Source organism: Carcharodon carcharias, chromosome X (assembly GCF_017639515.1).
Source record: "Carcharodon carcharias isolate sCarCar2 chromosome X, sCarCar2.pri, whole genome shotgun sequence".
In the NCBI taxonomy this organism is placed as follows: Eukaryota; Metazoa; Chordata; class Chondrichthyes; order Lamniformes; family Lamnidae; genus Carcharodon; species Carcharodon carcharias.
In genome coordinates, this window is record NC_054507.1 from 25,671,408 (window position 1) to 25,692,823 (window position 21,416).

The following is a 21,416-nucleotide window of genomic DNA, read 5'->3' on the forward strand; positions in this document are numbered from 1 at the left end:
AGGCACTTTACAAAAGGAGTTCTGGACAACATTCAAGGGTTGAAACACACAATTGATGTACGAAATAAGATTGGATGTTGGAAGAAATGTAATTTTTTATTTCTTTGCACACAACCAGGCAAGGAAGGTCAGTGATTTACCTATTGGGGAAGCTGTCCTTGATATAATTTCTTCTCATTTAAATATGTTTTGTGAGGGTTTATTTCTTCAGTTATAAAACTGCTCCACTATTTGCATTTCTGATTTATTTTTATTCCAAGTTTTTGCATTTGCCTGATCACACCAGCCTACTGGTACAGTAATCCCAGTTGAAGGATATAGTACACCCCCTCCAAGAACAATATAAGTTTACCAGAATGATACATGGACTCCATGGTAAATTTCAAGGAGAGTTTACACAAACTAGTGTTAATTCCAATAACTGTATATAAGGGAAGAATGAGTCTGAAGCTGGTCTTGTACCTCAAGCAGGTTTATTCTTCAACCAGCTCAACAGAGTGACAGACTCCCAGTTCCTTTTCCACCCCTCCCCAGATTTACAGCTGTACCCATTTATGGGTGAGCCAATGCCCATCACCGGTTTGAATAATGCAATCGTCTGAACAATGTAATTGCCAGTTAACAAGATGTTATTGCCCCCACTTGGGGGAGGTGGTGGCGTAGTGGTATTGCCGCTGGACTGATAATCTAGAGACCCAGGGTAATGCTCTGGGGACCTGGGTTCGAATCCCACCATGGCAGATGTGGAATTTGAATTCAATAAAAAAAAACCTGGAATTAAAAGTCTGATGAGACCATTGCTGATTGTCGTAAAAACAAGATGTTATTGAACCTTGACAATGTAATTGCTGCTGCATTGACAACTAGGGCCTTGTCCCCTGGAATTTAGAAGATTAAGGGGTGATTCTTTTATCAAAATTTTCAAGATATTAAGGGGGATAGATAGGGAATCTATTTCCACTGGTTGGAAAGTCTAGGACAAAGAGGCATAGTCTTAAAAGTTAGCGCCAGACTGTTTAGGGGTGAAATAAGAGAACACCTCTTCACAGAATGGTAAAAGTTTGAAACTCCTTTGCAAATAGCAATTGATGCTGGATCAATTCGTTTTGAGTCTTGAGGGTTTTGTTAGCTAAAGGTATTGAGGGATATGAGGCAAAGGTGGGTATATGGAGTTAGGTCACTGATTAACCATGAGATAGATCATTGAATGGTTGAATAAGATTGAGGGGCTGGATGGCCATCTCCTTGTGTTGTATCCTAGAGAAAAGCAAATCAATTCCTGAATGCTGTCCAATGACTGCTGGAAGTTTTATGTATGGATGTTTTGATGTAAACTCAGTCTATCTCAAATGTGAGAGGGGAGAACGTAGCAGAGCGGAGGAGAAAATGGTTTCCAAACTTTAGGTGTGGATTAACTGCAGTCAAGCATGAAGTGCTGTCTTTATGGTGTAAACTGTTTGAACTATGTAGTTCACATGGTGAACACTGACTGCTCTAATAACAACTGTCAGCAAACCGATCCAAAATTGAGTCCGATTTACAGGCAGTCGAATTACCTTAACTAAGATAAAAGCAAAAAACTGCGGATGCTGGAAATCCAAAACAAAAACAAAAATACATGGAAAAATTATTGAAGAGTCAAACGGACTCGAAACATTAACTGTGTTCCTCTCCGCAGATGCTGAATGACGTTAACTGTTGAGTTAAACTGCTGAGGCTTGCATCTGGTGTTCCATTCTGGCAGTCATATATTTTGCCTTTAAGCTTCTGCAATTCATGTTCTTGAAGTTGTTTTTCTTAAATCTTTAATTGGCTGAGAAATAAAAATACTGAGGATTACAAATCAATTCTGAGCTTCGTTCTTTCCACTCTTCGACCTTATTCAAGTATCTGTATTAAATCCTGTCCAGAAGGTGGCAGTATTGATGCAGTAATCGGCTACAATTTTTTTTAAAAAATGGCTCTAATGGCACTCTGGAACAAGCTATGTGCAAGAGTAAGTTGTCGGTGGTCTGTGCTGCAGTACTGTTTCAGATTTTTATATAGATTTTCAAAGACACTAACAGTTTATTATTCTTTCCAAAATAGGTTTGGATTGCCTGTTGCAACAAAAGGTAAGAACAAAATTATCCTTGTGTTTGATCCAGCATTGTTCCCAATATTAAAGATTTTAAAAGATCTAAACTGAGAAAGAAAAGGTGTACCAATATCATCCCATTCCACGCATCTGTATATTCTACCACTGTATGATCAATTGGTGATAAGAGCACTGTACACATGTTTTTCTCTTTCCCAAATCTCCCTTTTTGTGTATCTCCAACAAAAATAAATTTTTTTCAATAAATATCAGTTTTAAAACCTGTTCTTGGAATAAAGGCTCTATTCCGTTTCCCTTCACCAACCTCCACCACCGCCCTTATTTCAAAAGCCAGTTCTTTTGCTCGAGAGTCATGTTATTATTTCAGATGTTGAGGATAAGCCAGTAACCTGCAAGAGATATTTTGTCCTGATCTTTTTAAATTGCTATTCTTGAATCTCTCTCTTCCCCTTATTAACCATGTACAAGGCTGCCTGACTTCCCACAGCCCTCGAGTTCCTGGCCTGAACAGGGTGGGGCAGTGCTCAACACAGGCCGGGGTTATTATACACAGTGAACGTGAATCTGAAGTGAAGGGTGCATGCACACCTCTAGGTGGCTGTACTTGAATTAATTCCATTACTATTGCACTTCATCTGTACCCAAAATGTATTTAGTGGTGATGGTGACTAATAGTCTTGGGTTGCTAGGTTAAAGAATCCCATTTCAGTTTAGGTTCCACGAGGGCCACTAGGCTCTTGACCTCATTACAGCCTTGGTCCAAACATTGACAAAAGAGCTGAATTCAAGAAGTGAGGTGGGAGTGACTGTCCTTGACATTGGGGCAGAATTTGACTGACTGGCATCAAGCATCCCTAGTAAAGTCAAAGTCATTAGGAATCAGGGAAAACGTTCCACTGGTTGGAGTCCTACCTAGCAAAAAGGAAAATGACTGTAGGAGGCCAATCATCTCAGCCCCAGGACATTGTTGTAGGCTTTCTTTTAAGATAGCATCCTAGGCCCAAATATCCTCAGCTGCTTCATCAGTGACCGACCCTCCATCATAACCATAATTTTTTTCACTCCCTTTATCACTGATGCACTGTGGCAGCAGTGTGTACCATGGATAAAAGAATGGCAAGTTGCCAAGCCTCCTTTGACAGCACCTTTCAAACCCATGAGCTTCATCACCTAAATTAGAAGGACAAGGGTAGCTGATGCATGGGAACATCACAGCCTGCAAGTTCCCTTCAAAGTAGTCCACCATCCTGACTTGAAGTTATATCACTATTCCTTTGCTGAGTCAAAAACCTGGAATACCTTCCTAACAGCACTGTGGATGTACCCACACCACACAGACTGCAGCGGTTCAAGAAGGCGGCTCACTACCACCTTCTCAAAGGCAATTAGGGATGGGCAACTAATGCTGGCCTAGCCAGCAATGCTCACATCCCATGAAAGAATTTAAAAAAAAGTATGTCAAGAGATATACTGACTTTGTGCCAATCAAGAAAATTAGGCAGTAACTTTGTCAGTAACCTCTAAAGTTCATTATTATATGAAGTCTGTATTGTCTTGAGATACTTGTGTCATACTACTCTGCATTGTTACATTTTTATATCTAATATCCCAGGAGACCAAATTTATATTGTGTAATGGTCAGTCCCACTGCTGTACATGTGTATATACAGTGACATAGAACCCTATTTCCAATATTTGATGTCTTTAGTATTCCTGTACTTTGAACTGTTAACCAGGCTGAGAGTGAACTGCATTCTTTCTAACACAGGCACTCCTGGGACTATTAAAACTATGGTAAGTTGTTTCTTTTTAAATAAACTAAGTACCATCCAACCACTCTTTGCCTGGCTATCTAATCGTAATTTGAGTGACTATTGCCAACATTTTCTTTTTCTAAACTTGTATGTGTTTCACATGGAATCCAACACAGTCGTGAGTGAAGTCCATTTGTTTCTAAAATAATTTGACAGTGCTTTAGAGTTTCAGGATGTGTGTTGTCCATTGTTTAAAATGACTTCCAATTGGAATACCTTCCAATCTGTGCATTAGAGATGGATTCAGTCATATGCAATGATGCAAATTCCAACCTGAATTGGGCCCTCAAATTTGATATATGAGTAAAGGTATTTGGTGTTTAAAAAAAAAAAGTTCTTCAAGTAGGTTCTTGACATATCTGTGTTTAAAATCAGGTTGACAAAGTCTCTCTTTTAAAATTTTTGTCCTCGTTTCCAAATATGCCTCGCCTTGCCTCGCCCTATCTCTAACTTCTGATGGTGTCAGATTTTGTTAATGCTTATGTGAAGTGCCTTGGGAGGTTTTACTACTTTAACTCTATATAAAAGCATGTTATCTCCACACCGGTTCTGACCTCTTGCACGTCCCAACTTTTAAACCGCCCGCCCCCACTATTGGCGGCAGTGCCGTCAACTGCATGGGTGCTAAGTTCTGGAATTCTCTCCCTGAACCCCTCTGTCTCTGTCCCCCTCCCCTTATAAGATACTCTTTAAAACCTACCTCTTTTTGACCAAGCTTTTAGAGTCGTCGTCTAACATCTAATGTGGGTTGGTGTTAAATTTTGTTAAATAATTCTCCTGTGAAACACCTTGGGGCATTTTACTATGTTAAAGGTGGTGTGTATGAATGAAAGTTGCTCTGACCATATCACCAGAGAGAAATAATTAGTTTGACTGCAATCTATTAAATTTAATTAAATATTCTGAAGGCTTACTCTTAAATTTCAGATCAGTGCTGAAAAATTGAGAGAGAGAGCTGAAAGGTTTGGTATGAATGTATCATCACTTTCAAAAAAGGTAAAAGTTATTTGTTTCCAAGCGCAAACTTTTTTTTTGTTTTAGTCAAAACTTGTTATGCTTTTTGGGGGGGAGGGATGATAATTTTTGAGGCTGGCATAAAAATGAAAACAAGTGTAATTATTCAACTTGACCTACAATTTCTGTGCTTTTCTCCTACCTTGCTGTTTTATTATGAGGGACTTTCTGACAAGGGAAGAAGTAGAGGATGCCCTTGGTTAATTTAACATTTTGAATGCTGTATCCAATGACCAAGGCCTTGAATGATATGTTCATTGGATCAGAAATATGTTGTTTGTCTTCACAGTTGAAGACACAAATTACATTCCAGAAATGGAGGGTAACCAAGGTGTGGAATACTTTAAGATAATGAATATCAGCCAAGATAAAGTATTGGAGAAACTTACAGGTCTAAAAGCTGACAAATCTCAGGACCTGATGGCCTAGATCCTAGGGTTCTAAAAGAGCTGCTGAGATAGTGAATGCTCTGGTTATGATTCTCCAAAATTCCCTAGATTTTAGAACTGTCCCAGTGGATTGGAAGTTAGCAAGTATAACACTGCTACTCAAGAAAAGAGGGAGAGAGTTAGCATGATTTTGTGAAAGGGCAATAGTGTTTGACAATTTTTTTTTTTGATGATGCAACTGGTAAGGCAGATAAAGGTGAGCTGGTAGATGTTGTATACCTGGGTTTCAAAAAGGCATTTGATAAGGTGCAACACAAAAGGCTGATACGCAAGATAAGGACTCGTGCAGTTTGTGGCAATATTAACATAGATAAAGGATTGGTTAATGGATAGGAACCAGAATAGGAGTAAATGGGGCATTTTCAAGTAGGCAGGTTTGACGCGGGTGCCAAGAGGATCATTGCTAGGGCCTCAGCTATTCGCAATCGATATTAATGACATGGACGAAAAGACTGAGCATGTATCTTAAGTTTGCTGACGATACAAAGCCAGGTGAGAATGTAAATTGTGAGGATGACAGAGTCAAGTTAAGTGAGTGGGAAATAGGGAGGCAGATGGAGTATAATGTGGGGAGGTGTGAGGTTATTCCCTTTGGTAGTAAGAGGAAAGCAGAATTTTTTAAAAAGGTGCAAAACTTTTAAATGCTGATGTATGAATGCACCAAATCTCTGAATAAGGAACACAGTCAACCTACAGGTACAGCAAGCAATTAGGAAAGCTAATGGCATGTTGGCCTTTATTGCTAGGGGATTAGAGTACAAGAAGGAGGAAGTCTTGCTACAATTGTACAGGGCTTTGTTGAGACCACACCTGGAGTAGCGTGTGCAGTTTTGGTCTCAATATCTAAGGAAGGATATACTTGCCTTGGAGGCTGGACAATGAAGGTTCACTCGATTGGTTCCTGGAATGAGAGTTTCCCTATGATGAGAGGCTGCTAAATTTGACCTATACCCTCGAGTTTCGAAGGATGAGAGGTGATCTCATTGAAACATACAGGATTCTGAAGGGGCTCGATAGGGTAGACACAGAGGTTGCTTCCCTCTGGCTGGGGAAACTAGAACATTGGTACAGTCTCAGGGTAAGGGGCTGATCATTTAGGACTGAGATGAGAAATTTCTTCACTCAAAAAAAGGTTGTAGGCCTTTGAATTTTCTTTCCCCAAAGGGTTGTGGATGTTCCATCAGTGAGTATATTTAAGGCTGAGACGCATTTTTGGTATCTTGGGGTATCAAGGGATATGGGAAGAAGGTGTGAAAGTGGAGTTGAGGGAGATCATCAGCCATGGTCATATTGAATGGTGAAGCAGGCTCGAGGGGCCCTATTATCTACTCCCCCTATTTATTCTATTTTTATGTTCTTAGAATGTTTAAATGTAGTGCTAAACGTGACCCCTATGGTAATCTGTTCATATAAGGAAGCAATTTTGGTTATTAAAAAAATTATATACATTTTTGGTGACCTGAGATGAACTACGCACCCACTCCACCTGTTTCTGCCTCTTAACATAGACCAACTCTGCCCCTACCTATGGTCTTCTGCTGTTGAAACCTTCTTCCATACATTTGTTACTTTTGGATGTGACCGTTCCAGCACACTCCAGACAAGCTTCCTACATTTCACCCTCCATAAGTTTGAAGTTGTCCTTACTTGCACAAAGTCGTATTCACCTATCATCCCAGTGCTCTCTGACCTAGATTGGCTCCCAGTGAAGCAATGCCTTTTTAAAAAAAAAGTTGTCATCTTTGTTTTCAAATTCCTCCATGGGCTCGACCGTGATTGTCTCTAATCTCCTACAACTCTCTGATCTCCACATTCCTCTAATTCTGGCTTCTTACAGCACCCACAATTTTAATCACATTACCATTGGTGGCTTTATTCAGCTGCCAAGGCCCTAAGCTCTGAAATTCCCTCTGTAACCTCTCTGCTTCTCTACCCCTCTCTTCCTTAAGACGTACCTCTTTGACCGAGCTTTTGACCACCTGCCCTAATGTCACTTTGTGACACAGCATCAAATTTTGCTTTGTAGCACATTAAAGGCACTATATAAGTGCAAGTTGCAATACAATCCACATTCTATTCAAACATCATTGAGGAAGGCATATGGCTCTTGTGTCCATTGATTATGCCAAGTTGTGGGCTTCTGGGAAGTGAGTTTATTGATTAAATAACTGTTTTTGATTTTATTTGTCGTTTTGTCTAATGGGGTTTTGGGGAATTTTGAATGAAGTGACTAGAATTGTAACAGGATACGTTTAAACGTTCTGAGCAAGTAGTATCACTAGTGCTACTACATTACTGAGGCTGTTCATATAATTTAAGCTTTAAGAAACGAATGAAAGAACAGTAGACCCTGTTTTGTTTATGTACTGTAGTTACATAAACTGCATTGACTGCCCTCTTAATAATTGAAAGTGTATTGACTCTAGATCCTAACCCAACTCTGTACAATCACTCCTTATTGCTGTTCACTGAGCCTCAGTTATTCTATTGGAATCCTTAATTAACCTTGTGTTATGCACCTTTCTTTTATTAGTTTTTGCTAGTGTGCCTAGTAATTACAATGTTTCATAGCATGGTGGCCTCTGGTGACCAAAGAGATGGAGAATACTGCAATGGCAGTTCAGTAAAGGCAGATGACAAATTTTGAGTAATTATTTGCAGTATTACTAGTTGAGGTAGCGGGTAATCTATCAGTTTTATTTTGGGGGGAGTGGAGGATACAGAAAGGAAGGTCTGGCTTGTAGGTTGAAAAGCATTGGTGTATTCCATGGTCGACTGGTTAATCACTTAAGCTTCAACTGTACTTGGCTCGTGATCAGTACAGAAAACATTATTGTAGTTGGTAATGGATTTGGCACACTTACCGCTTGCAGGAAATGTGCACATGGAGCGAATTATAATGACCTCCGTTAGGTGGTAAATGTTTTGATTGTACCAAGGATAGAAAATGTAATTATCACAGGGTGCTTGGGAAGTTTTTGTACACAGTTAGAAGTGGGCTCATTGCAGCATGCTGTGAAATAATGACCCTCTTGCATAACACTGAAGCTACAATACAGCTCTGTATTAAATATCCAGTTTGCCATTTCTTCGAAAGTACATGAAGATTTCTGCCAACATCCCATTACATTTTTATAGTGAGTGTAAACTTTTATTACGTAGCACACTTCAGCGGGCTCCATCTGTCACCTGGGTTTTTGCTGCGTTTGAGTCCACAAACAAATTGGCTTTGTGTTGAGAGTGCTGCCTGGGTGAGCCTCTTAAGGTGACAATGTGTGCTTTCTACCCCCTCTGAGTTCTTGTAGAGCTCTCAATCAAGCCACGCTAGATGGTATAATGAGTGTTGACGGCAGGGAGAATGCGGCTGGCAGCTACAAAAAATTGTAGCACAGTGAAGTTGTCATTGCCGTTGGCCCCTTGCTGTGAGAAAGGACTTGTGATTGATGTGTACACCATCTCTTTGTATGTCTGCAACACTGGAGTGATCTGCTAGGCCCCACTCCTCTACTGCAGACTGGTAACAACACAATTAAAAACATGAGAAGCTGGGAGATTACAATATCTGAATCTAGGCCAATGGGCAATAAAATGTTGCCAGCAAAAATAGCCACAAGACTGGATGTGTGAACATGGGAGGTGCAAGGATTTTGTGTAGTTTTCTTTTCTAAGTTTGTTTTCCTTCCTGCCTTTCAGAGGAGGTGAACGCAAATGGTCTTTGCTTACTGAGCCATTTAAAGAAAGGGAAAAAAAAATGCTTCCTCATTGAACTAGGTCACACTTATCCTTAACGCCTCCACCCTGGCGCCCCCCCCCCCCCCCCCCCCCCCCCCCCACCTCCCCATACACTGGCTGAATCAGAGTTGTCCTCCATGATGTGCATTGGTGCTGAACACAGTAGCAAAGTGTGGTTGTGTAATTGAGGAAGTGCTTTCTTCAGTAAACCCTGGTGATACAATAATGCTTAAATAGGGATCCTTTGTTTATCTGCATGTAACTGCAAGCTAATGTCCTAAGGAGAATTCTCCAAAGAAAACCTTTCAGTATTTGAGCAAGCGGAGAAAAATAAATTCAATGGAGAAAAATCAGAACTTTTTGATGGTGTGGCTTTTTAAAAATGATTTTCCACTCCATTACTTTTCTTCTATTTTCCCTGTGAATGAATCCTGGTGCTTCTCATAAGATACAATGAAAAATACTTTGAGTTGATATTTTGTTATTTATTGTAAATGTCTGAATAGATGGTGATTCAATTAAAAAGCTGTCAAATTATTAAACAGTTCTAACTGTTAGGTGTTTAATGACTCTAATAATTGGGCTGAAATCCCTGCCACTCCTGACTGCATGGGAAATGTTTACAATTTGGAATTGACTACTGTGTAGAAATTTATTGAACCTCCTGAATGTTTCCTACTGATGTAAACTATATTTCCACCTTCAGAGCTGTTTAATTGCTTAGAAGCAGGAGACATTTACTGTTTACAGGCTATGGCTGATGGGGAGTAGTAGTGGTTCTTTTTTTAAACCTAGGTGTCCTGCACTATAGGGGCCTTAGTCTTTAATATTAGCTTAGTTTAAAATAAACTGAGGGGAGCGAACAGAAGAGGGACAGTTTACTTTGTGCTGCCACAAAAAGTAAGCCTCATACTACCATTGCAATTTAACCAGCAGAGCCAGTATAATGAATTTAAACTGCACTTTGAGCATGTTCTATTGGACCTTTTGAAATTGTTACTGAAATTATTTCCATGTTGTTTTTGATGGTCTGAATCACCGTGTTTGTATAGCATGCAAGTTATAGCAAGAACTCTGGCTGTGACTTCTGCTGCGGTATGATTCCTTATATACCAGCAGCCCTTTCTTTATTGCTGCCTATTTGAGTGTCAGCTGGCTGTTCAGCTGGCAGGGAATCATGCCCACACATTCTCTCCTTACCTGATCCATGCAAGTACTCTTTAGCAGGGGTCACTGGACAGCAATTAAGAGCAGGAACCTTTGTTTGTTTTTTTCTCCCCTGTTCCACAACCCAGGGGTCTGAAACCAATGGAGTGTGGTAATCACAGCCCTGTTGCATAATAATTTTAACACTGTATTCTTACCTGATCCTTTGAATTTACGTGTGTTCACTGCTTTTCAAATTCAATTAGTTTTTAAATAACAATTTTATGCCACTTTGAGCTGTGGCAGAGGAGACTGTAGCATTTTATAACTTGTAACTGGGTTTTTACAGAAACTAACGCACTCTTGTCCCCTCCTGCCATGCTTGTCCCCTCCTGTTCTGAGTATTTGAACTTCGAGAAAGGAACAATACTGAATGATTCTGTATGCCTGCACTGGTTCCAGTTTGTGTTTTTGTATTTGTGTATTATTTCGCAAAGCTTGCCACAAAGTGTACCTTAATGTGCATTTATGTGGCACCTTAGCATAGTTAAATGTTCCAAGGCACTTAACAGGTGTGATTATCAAACAAAAAATTTAACACCAAACCACATAAGGATAGGTTTTCAAAAGCTTGGCAAGAGGTTGGCTTTAAGAACGTCTTAGAGGAGAGAGATGGAGAGGTTTAGGGAGGGAACGCTAGAACACAGGGACAGCTGTCAATGGTGGAGCAATTTAAAATTGGATGTGCGAAAGGCCAGATTTGGAGGAGCGCAGAGACTGTTGAGGGGAGTTGGGGAGGCAATGTGGGGATTTGAAAACAAGAATGACAAGTGAAGAGGGGAAGTGTGTCCTACAGTCAGTTCTTGTTGAAAATAACAAGGGTGACATCACAAGACAGCGCGAGAGAGCGGCGGAGAGATCAGAACCAGCGCAAGTGCGGGGAAGCTTCAAAAAGTGACGTCAGCCCAAAGAGCTGATTGGTGAGTAGTGGGTAAGTGTTTTTCTCCAGTTTAAAATAGATTAAGCTAAGGAAAGGTAAGGGTTCTAGTTTTTATTTAAAGTACATAAATAATTTAATGTTTTTTTTACTGTATTTAACTTAAGGGGTTTTTTCTCAACTAGAGGCATGGCAGAGCAGCTCAGTCCTGTGTTATGTACCGCCTGCAGCATGCGGGAAGTCCTAGACGCCCCATGTGCTCCGACCGACCACGTGTGCGGGAAGTGCCACCAGCTGCAGCTACCTGAGCTGAGCTTTGGAGCTTGAGCAGCAGCTGGAGGCGCTGGGCTGCATCCGCGAGGCTGAGAGTTTCGTGGATAGCAGGTTTTTAAACGTGGTCACCCCACAGCTTACGGAAGTGCAGACAGAGAGGGAATGGGCGACCATCAGTCAGAGGAAAGGTGTCAGGCAGGTTGTCAGGAAATCCCCAGGGTGTATCTCGCTCGAGAACCGTTTCTCTGTGTTGGAAAAACCGTGAGAGTGATGGTTCCTCTGGGGAGTGCAGCCACACTCGTGTCACTGTGAGTGGCTCAGCTGCAGCGGGGGAAGAGCGGAAGATCGATAGTGGTAGGAGACTCGATAGCAAGAGGAACAGACAGGCGTTTCTGCGGCTGTGGATGTGACTCCAGGATGGTATGTTGCCTCCCTGGTGCCAGGGTCAAGGATGTCACTGAATGGCTGCAAGGCATTCTAATGGGGGAGGGCAAACAGACAGAGATCATGGTACATATTGGTACCAACGACATAGGTAGAAAGTGAGATGAGGCCCTGCAAGCATAATTTAAGGAGCTAGGAAACAGATTAAAAAACAGGACCTCGAAGGTAGTAATCTCTGGATTACTTCTGGTGCCATGTGCTAGTGAGTATAGAAATAGGAGGTTAGTCCAGATGAATGCGTGGCTGGAGAGATGGTGCAGGAGCGAGGGCTTTAGATTTCTGGGACATTGGGACCGTTTCTGGGGGCATGGGACCTGTACAGGGCAGACTGGTTGCACCTGAACTGGAATGAGACCAACATCCTTGTGGGGAGACTTGCTAGTGCTGATGGGGAGGGTTTAAACTAACTTGGTGGGGCAGTGGGATCCTGTGAGGAGGTTCAGCATGGGAAGATGCACAACCAAAATTAGAAGAGAGAGCAAGTGAGCCTGGAAGGCATTGAAAATTATAGGCTGGTTAAGGCACAAGGAAGTTTGAGAAGGTTGGATGGTATTTATTTGAATGCAAGGAATCTCATGAATAAGGCAGATGATTTGAGGGCACAAATTAACACATGGAAGTATGATTTCATTGCTGTCACAGAGACATGGTTGAGAGAGGAGCAGGATTGGCAGCTCAGTATTTCAGGATATAGGGTCTTCAGGCGAGACTGGGAAAGAGGTAAAAGAGGAGGGGGTATTGCAATATTGATCAAGGAATCAATTACGGCAGTAAGGAGGGATGACATCTTGGAAGACTCCTCAAATGAAGCCACATGGGTAGAACTGAAAAACAAAAAAGGAGCAATCACATTGCTGGGAGTGTACTATAGGCCCCCAAACAGTCAGAGAGAAATAGAAGAGCAGATATGTAGGCAAATTTCAGAGAAGTGTAAAAATAATAGGGTAGTAATAGTGGGGGATTTCAACTTCCCCAACATTAACTGGGTTAGCCATAGTGTGATAGGTTTAGAGGGAGCGGAATTCTTTAAAATGCATCCAGGATTACTTTAAGCCAGTACGTAGAAGGTCCTACAAGAGAGGGGGCGGTCCTGGACTTAATTTTAGGAAATGTAGCCAGGCAAGTGGTAGAGGTATCAGTGGGGGAGCATTTTGCAGATAATGATCATAACTCTGTTAGATTCAAGGTTGTTATGGAAAAGGACAAGGATGGGCCAGAAATCAGAGTTCTAAATTGGGGGAAGGCCGATTTTAATAAGATCAGATATGATTTGGCCAGAGTGGACTGGGAACAGCTACTTTTAGGTAAATCTGAGTCAGAACAGTGGGACTCATTGAAGAAGGAAACAGGGAGAGTACAGGACCAACATATTCCAGTAAAGATAAAGGGTGGGACCAACAAATCCAGGGAACCCTGGATGTTCAGGGATATACAGGATTGGATAAAGAGAAAAAGGGAGGCTTATGGCAGATACCAAGGGCTCAAAACAGCGGAAGCCCTAGAAGAGTTTAGAATGTGTAGGGGGGATCTTAAAAGGGAAATTGGGAGAGCAAAAAGGGGGCATGAAAAAACATTGGCAGGTAAAATAAAGGAAAATCCAAAGTTATTTTACAAGTACGTTAAGATTAAGAGGATAACTAGGGGAAGAATAAGGCCCATTAAGGACCATTGTGGTTATTTGCTTGTGGAGCCGGAAGACGTAGGTAGGGTTCTACATGAATACTTTGTGTCGTTGTTCACAAGTGAGAGGGACGACGTGGGTATGGAAATCAGGCAGAAGGACTGTGATATAATTAAAGAAATTAGCATAGAAAGGGAGGAGGTTCTAAGTGGTCTGGCAGACTTAAAAGTAGATAAATCTCCAGGCCCGGATGAAATGTATCCCAGGCTGTTGAGTGAGGCAAGGGAGGAGATAGCAGGGGCATTGGCAATAATTTTCAATACCTCTCTGGCCACAGGAGAGGTGCCAGAGGACTGGAGGACAGCCAATGTGGTACTGTTATTCAAGAAGGGGGGAAGGGATAAACCAGGGAACTACAGGCCAGTCAATCTAACCTTAGTGGTGGGGAAACTATTGGAAGCAATTCTGAGGGACAGAATTAATCTACACTTGGAGAGGCAGGGATTAATCAAGGTCAGTCAGCATGGTTTTGTTAAGGGGAGGTGATGTCTGGCCAATTTGATTGAATTTTTTGAAGAGGTGACCAAGTGTGTTGATGAGGGCAATGAATTTGACGTAGCCTACTTGGACTTCAAGGCTTTTGATAAGGTCCTGCATGGGAGACTGATAATGAAGTTAAGAGCCCATGGGATCCAAGGCACTTTGGCAAATTGGATCCAGAATTGGCTGAGTGGCAGGAAGCAGAGGGTGATAGTCAGGGGTGTTTTTGTGACTAGATGCCTGTGTCCATAGGGGTTCCACAAGGATCGGTGTTGGTCCCTTGCTGTTTGTGGTATATATAAACGATTTAGACTTGAAGTAGGAGGGCTGATCAGTAAGTTCGCAGATGACACAAAAGTTGGTGGGGTGGTAAATAGTGAGGAGGATAGCCTTAGATTACAGGAGGATATAGACAGGCTGGTCAGATGGGCTGATCAGTGGCAAATGGAATTTAAGCTGGATAAGTGTGAGGTGCTGCACTTGGGCAGGACAAACAAGGCATGGGAATACACGATGAATGATAGGACCCTGGGAAGTACCGAGGATCAGAGGGACCTTGGTGTGCATGTCTACCGGCCCCTTAAGGTAGTGGGGCAGGTAGGTAAGGTGGCATATGGAATACATGCCTTTATCAGCTGAGGCATAGAATATAAGAGCAGGGAGGTTACGCTGGAACTGTATAAAATGCTGGTTAGGCCACAGCTAGAGTATTGCGTGCAGTTCTGGAATCCGCATTATAGGAAGGATGTGATTGCACTAAAGAGAGTGCAGAGGAGATTTACCAGGATGTTGCCTGGACTGGAGAGTTTTAGTTATGAGGAGAGATTGGATTGACTGGGGTTATTTTCCCTGAAGCAGAGGAGATTGAGGGGCGACATGATCGAGGTGTATAAAATTATGAGGGGCACAGATAGGGTAGACAGGAAGGAACTTTTCCCCTTGGTGGAGGGACCAATAACCAGGGGGTATAGATTTAAGGTAAGGGGCAGGAGGTTTAGAGGGGATGTGAAGAAGAATTTTTTCACCCAGAGGGTGGTAGGAATCTGGAATTCACTGCCTGAAAGGGTGATAGATGCAGAAACCCTCATAACATTTAAGAAGTATTTGGATGTGCACTTGCGATGCCATGGCATACAAGGCTATGGGCCTGGTGCTGGAAAAGGGGATTAGAATAGTTAGGTACTTGTTTGACCGGCACAGACTCGATGGGCCGAAGGGCCTTTTTCTGTGCTGTAGCCCTCTATGGCTCTGTGACAATTTTTAAAAGCAACGCATTGTAGGACTAGGGGCCAATATAGGTCAGTGAGCATGGGTGATGGGTGAACAGCATTTGGAGTCAGTTAGCATATGGGCAGCAGGAGTTTTGGGCGAGGTCAAATTTTATGGCTGGCGAAAGGCTGACCTAGAGATGACAAAAGCATAAATAAGGTTTCCAGCAGCAGATGAGCTGAAGTAGGAGCGAAGATGGGCAATGTTACAGAGGTGGAAGTAGGTGGTCTTGGCAATGAGTGGATTTGAAAGCTTGCCTCTGAGTCAGATAGGATAGCAAGATTGAGTTGTTTGATTCCAGCTCAGATGGTGACCGGGTGAGGGGCTGGAGTTTGGTGACTAGGGAACAAAGTTGGTGGTGTGGACCAAAGTCTTCCCAATATTTAGTTGTGGGAAATTGCTGCTTGCTCATACAGTACTGAGCATTGAAGAAGCAGTGTGATAAATCTAACGCAGTGGATGGATCAACAGAGGTGGTGTCGGTAGATGCTTGAAATGAAGCCTGCAGACCATGGAATGCTGCAAAAACTAAAAAAGGGAAAGCTCTAAAATTAAAAATAAAATACTGCAGATGCTGGAAATCTGAAATTAAATACAGTGCTGGAAATACTCCAGGTCTGGTAGCATCTGTAGAGAGAGAAAAACAGAGTTAATGTTTAGAGTTAAATATGACCAAATATATTCTGAAGAGACCTATTCGACTCGAAATGTTAACTCTATTTCTCTCTCCACAGATGCTGCCAGACCTGCTGAGTATTTCCAGCACTTCTATTTTTAATTAAAAGAAAAACTGTCTTTGATTTGTCCTCCTTGGTTCTAGCCTATTGTATGTTCTTATTTTAATTGAAAAGCTGCTTTAACCAAGCTCTGTTTTGAGGAAACTGATTCTAATCCAACAAGTCAACCTCTTTGCTGCTTCATTCAACGCCAAATCAATTGTCAGCAATAAAAGTTGTTCTCTTCAAAGTGCTACACAACCAAGTTGTGTCTGTTCTCTCTGCACAGGCCTTTTAATAATATGGCAGAACCTCACTGTGAGCAAATTGCCTTGCATGGTGCATTTAACGTTCACCATATGAAGTTTCTTCATGTTTCATATTGCACAGATGTGTCATTCTTGAAATGACGAGAGCTGGGTGGTTGAATTTCCAGAGGTGCTTTTCCTTCCTTTGGCAACGGCACAAAAGATGCAAATGTCTAATAAATGTTTAAGGAATATTTGGATTTTTTCAGCCAAACAGTGAAGGGCATTCTAACCCTGTCGTATCTGTTTTCTTGTCCGATCTCTCAGCAGAGCCAGGAAACTTTCTGTATATCACTTGGATTCTTGGTACACTGCTGCCTATTATCTGACCAACCAGTGTTGTCATTATACTTGCTCAATTTAGCTTAAAAAAAAAATGCTAATGCTCTCTTTTTAACTCTTTTGTTACCCAGAGTGCACAGCAAGTATTCTAACTTTATGCAATACATGAACTGCTGGGACATAATGAGAATCATTTTTTTTCATTCATTGCAAATTTTTAATGATGTTTGGCTGCAATACAATTCCAGCCCTCTGGAATGTTGCCCAAGTGCCCATTTTCATGTATTTCGTGTGGCTCAGTACCATACTATATTGCATTTATACATTGAGCTGAAAATTGCTGCCTTAAATCAATTCTAATACCTGTTATGACTTTAATATGTATTTACTTTTGCTTGTTAGACTGAAGATGATGAGAAAATGAAAAAGAGAAAGGAGCGGTTTGGAATTGTGACCAGTTCAGCAGGAGGTGGAGATGATGTTGAGGTAATCAAACTTAACGTAATTAGCCAACACCGTGGAAGCCCACCAACTCTGATTGCTAGGGGTTTTTTTAATGACTGGTTGTAATTAGCAATGTATAAATGTAGATAAATGATCTTTTGGCTGTTGCATTAAACAATTATGAATATATGCAATGGTTAAATACCAGCATTCTGTGGCTGGAACAGGCAAAACCCTACTTCAATTCTTTAAAATCTGAGGTTGATGGACTTTTATAAACTGGGCTATAAAAGGATATGGAGCCAAGGCAACAATAAAAATACCTGAGAAGAGAGAAGAGACAGGTAGAGCTGGATAGAGGGCCAGTGATAGGTGGACATAACCAAAAGAGGTCATATACAAAAGAACAAAGAGGTGTTGATGCTGGTGATATTAGCTAAGAAATGTGCTAATGGTGACAAGGGTAGAAAGCAGGACCAGCAAGGTAATGAATGAAGGGGTGAAGGAATCGAAAAAGGCTAAAAGGTAGAGATCAAACAATGGATGGAAATACATTTAAAAATATTGGAAATAGGTGGGAAAAGAAAAATATATGTAAGTTATTAGAAAAAGGGGGATCGAAAAGGGGGTGGGGATAGTGGAACAAGTTCATGATCTAAAGTTATTGAACTCAATGTTAAGTCCAGAAGGCTGTAAAGTGCCTAATCGGAAGATGAGGTGCTGTTCCTCCAGTTTGCGTTGAGCTTCACTGGAACATTGCAGCAGGCCAAGGATGGACATGTGGGTGTGAGAGCAGGGTGGTGTGTTGAAATGGCAAGCACCAGGGAGGTCGGGGTCATGCTTGCGGACAGATGGAAGGTGTTCCGCAAAGCAGTCTCCCAGTCTGCGTTTGGTCTCTCCAGTGTAGAGGAAACCTCATTGGGAGCAACGAATACAGTAGACAAGCCAAGGCAGTTGGATGGAGTTAAGATACAGATGGGCCATGAATGGCCAACCCCTGTTCCTGTGTATTCCAAAATAATTAATCAAAATTGAATTTAATTGCCTTATGGTCGAGTGGTCATATAGATATGGTATTGAATATACTTTCTAATCATTCCACATAGCATGTACAATTGATTACAACATGAACAATTGCAACAACATGATGGTTGTCATGTTGGATGTGAATGGCCCAATGACTCATTGTTCCGAGAGCTCTCATGGTGATGTAATCATTCAGCAGTTAACTAAGATAACTAGGGTCAGTGATACAATAAGAAAATGATGAATTGTAAATAGATACACTTTCTGATATGGATATATTTCTTTTTTTAGGCAAAGAAGAGGAAAAGAGCAGAACGCTTTGGGATTGTCTGATAACACCTTGCTTTTTTTTTTACCAAGAATATTTTAAATGTGTATCAAGTAGATTTTTTTTTAGGATACTTTTTAAACTGAAAATGTGCTTTATTTCCCTATTGTGTATCAGTTTGCAGTAATGGTGTTTGCAAGGTGTCAGAAATTAGATGACTTATTTAATTACAACTGCTAGAATGATGTACAGTTGCTTCAGCAATAAGGAACAAGATGCTGAGATACCAAGGAGTGCAAGTCACTGCCGCAAGCTGGAGATAATCTTAGTGGAACTTTATGCAGGTACTGTACAACCAAGTGAAACTTGATTAAATAATTAAAGAAGGTTGTGTCTTTGTTAAACATTGCAAGCTGCTAAAGTCTTAATTTGTAAATGCAAGTGCACGTGACAATGTTGTGATATTGCATCATCTTGGTTTTTGAACATTTTCAGTAAGTAAAACCTTGATGGATGGGGCAGAGGGCAAATTGCAGCAGGAGTTTGTCTTCAACACATTATGCCAGAGAGTTGGTGCAAGCTGCTGAAGAAACAACACACAAAATATTCCATATCCAATGCCAGCCGTTTTAAAAACCCATTGAACCTGAGTGATGTTTCCTTCGGAAAGGACTTTTATGATTTTGTTTTGGTGAGGCGGGTTATGTTTTCAGTGCTCCAATTAGGGCAAAATGGGCTGGGAGAAATTAACGATCATAGATATTAACATCCATCCACCTAATCATTAATGAATAATTCATACTGCCCACCACATGAATCAGCCATTCTTCATTCTCCCTCCACTCAAACGGGTGAAATACTGATGACTGTAGCCACCTAAACTTCATTCAAAAAAGAGTTGGATTTCAAATTCTTCTAAATCATTGCATACAAGATTTGACCCCATCTTGTACACTACCTTCTGTTTTTAAATATATTGTGCTAATCATTCACAGAAATAATCTTAAGAAATTGAGACTTCAAACTTGTGTTGGCAATTGAGATGAGGTTGATTGAATCTTTTGCTCCTTTGTTTGAGTGCAGGTTTACATTTATCACAAGGGATGAGAACGCTGTGTCAAGTACATTTTCAGCTATTTAATAGTGAAAGAAATGCTGAAAGATCCCACGGTTTTAAGAAAAAAAAGTTCTGGGTAGGTTAATGGGCCCATAGAAAAAGGACAAATAAGCCCATAGAAAAAGGACAAATAATCAGGGTAGGTAAAAGTGATATTGGGTGGTGTTTGGTGTGCCACACATGAGTGTGAATCACCCTGGTATTCCATTTATTCTATTCTTGTACAACAGTTTTATTTTAAAATTTCAGGTGGCCCAAAGCATTTGCATGTACCCTTTTTTTAAACTTGTGGCATCGCATTCTCTCTCTCCCTCCCCATCCCCACAATCTTGTGATATAGCTGCAGTGGCTTGGTTTACTGGAACAATAAATGTTTGATCATAAACCACTCATAATCATAAATGTGTGATTATAAAACAGGTGACTGTTTCCCAACAGCCTAACTAGCAAGTGGTGTGATGCAATAAAATGTAAAATTTTTGTCTAAGTGTTATTTCACATCCAACAATTTTGCTTTGTAAATTTACATATCCTGTGAAGTAAGTGTTCCACATGCATTGGATGGTTTGGAATGGAATCAGTTTGGAGCCTGTTTCCTCTTTTTTTTAAAAAAAGCTTTTTCCCACCCACCTCCACATTCTCTTTTCTCTCTATTTCTATTTCTCTCTCTCTCTCTCTTCCTCTCTGCCGCCCCCCCCCGCCAAAAACAATAAAGTCAACTTTTCAGGTTGCTGGACCACATTTTCTACAGATGTACACAGCAATTGTCTTTTTTTGTATCTTTGCTTTATGTTTGGTATCTGTGTTTGATTTCTTTAGTAATATGGGTACAAATCAGGCATTTTACTTTCTCTCCATCTTCTCCCTTTCCTGGAAGTACTGACTCTTGTTACAGCATTGCCTTGTTTAAGTGATTATTCCTCATGGATGACCGTAAGTGTCAGCAGACTTACATCATAGAGACATCACAGCAAGTGTGCTCTTCCTGACTTCCTACACACTTCCACTAGCAATTACTGGGTAGCGATCAAAAGCAGAAATACTTTTTCCTCTTCCTCTTTCCCCTCCCTGTTGCCCTGCCACCCTATTCCTGCCTGTGCTAACTGGGTATAGCACCTAACTTCTTTCTTTCTTGACATCAGCAAACACTACCTGGTCTGCATAGTTCAATAGGCTCTACCCACCAGACCATTAGGGGCTGACATTTTTATTTTGCCCCAGGTGTCCACCTAAAATATTCACTCATGCGATATGATGGTACGTGTTAGCTTAGTTAACCATGGCGACAACATGGACAGGCCTTATCCTGTGATCATACTTGCAGCAGGGATCACTGACTAGAAACCTGTAGCAGGAACACAAGGGGGGCTGAGGCTAAATGGAGCAGCTACTAACTCAACATAAATCAGCAATTTGAATTGGAGATCTTCCTTGTTGGTATGCCTCAGCTGCACATTGGACGAACTGAATCATTCGTGGGTTCCCTAGTTCTCAAAGAGCTCTTGCCTTGGTATATCAGAGCATTCACATGTTTAACAGAAAATGGTTACTTTTTAAAATATCAATATTGACCACTCACTTCTGCACTGGCTCAAATTTAGCTCAGACTGAAAGTCTCTTCTACTATCTGTAGGCATTTAGAGGGAAATGAGTTTGGATGTTCTCAATCCAGTTCATTGTGGGGATTGGTCTCAAGCATGATACTGTCTTATATTTAGTGCTATTTAGTAACCTCTGTCCAAAGTGGCTTATGAGGCAAGTGGAAAAACCAGATTGCAGCAGGGAGTGCTCTTCTGAGATTGGAGTGCAGTTTTATTCTGCATGTAACTGGTGTATCTGACTTGGAACCATGAAAGTTTGCAACACAAGTAACCCATTAGGCCCACCATGACTATGCTGGTTCATTGCTGGAACAATC

At 41.2% G+C, this 21,416-nt stretch overlaps 1 protein-coding gene across 2 annotated transcripts in view; it reads left to right on the top strand.

Moving 5' to 3' along the window:
• LOC121273190 (SAP domain containing ribonucleoprotein) overlaps window positions 1-18,790 on the top strand; it is a 32,228-nt gene extending 13,438 nt beyond the window's left edge. The window contains exons 7-11 of one of the 2 annotated variants that reach the window (XM_041180182.1): window positions 2,089-2,114; window positions 3,867-3,892; window positions 4,840-4,908; window positions 17,046-17,129; window positions 18,405-18,790. In XM_041180182.1, coding sequence (XP_041036116.1) covers window positions 2,089-2,114; window positions 3,867-3,892; window positions 4,840-4,908; window positions 17,046-17,129; window positions 18,405-18,446 — 247 coding nt within the window. In that variant the 3' untranslated portion in view covers window positions 18,447-18,790. The remainder of the gene's footprint in view (window positions 1-2,088; window positions 2,115-3,866; window positions 3,893-4,839; window positions 4,909-17,045; window positions 17,130-18,404) is intronic. The other variant, XM_041180183.1, reaches the window with a different exon arrangement.
• Window positions 18,791-21,416: the final 2,626 nt, after the last annotated feature.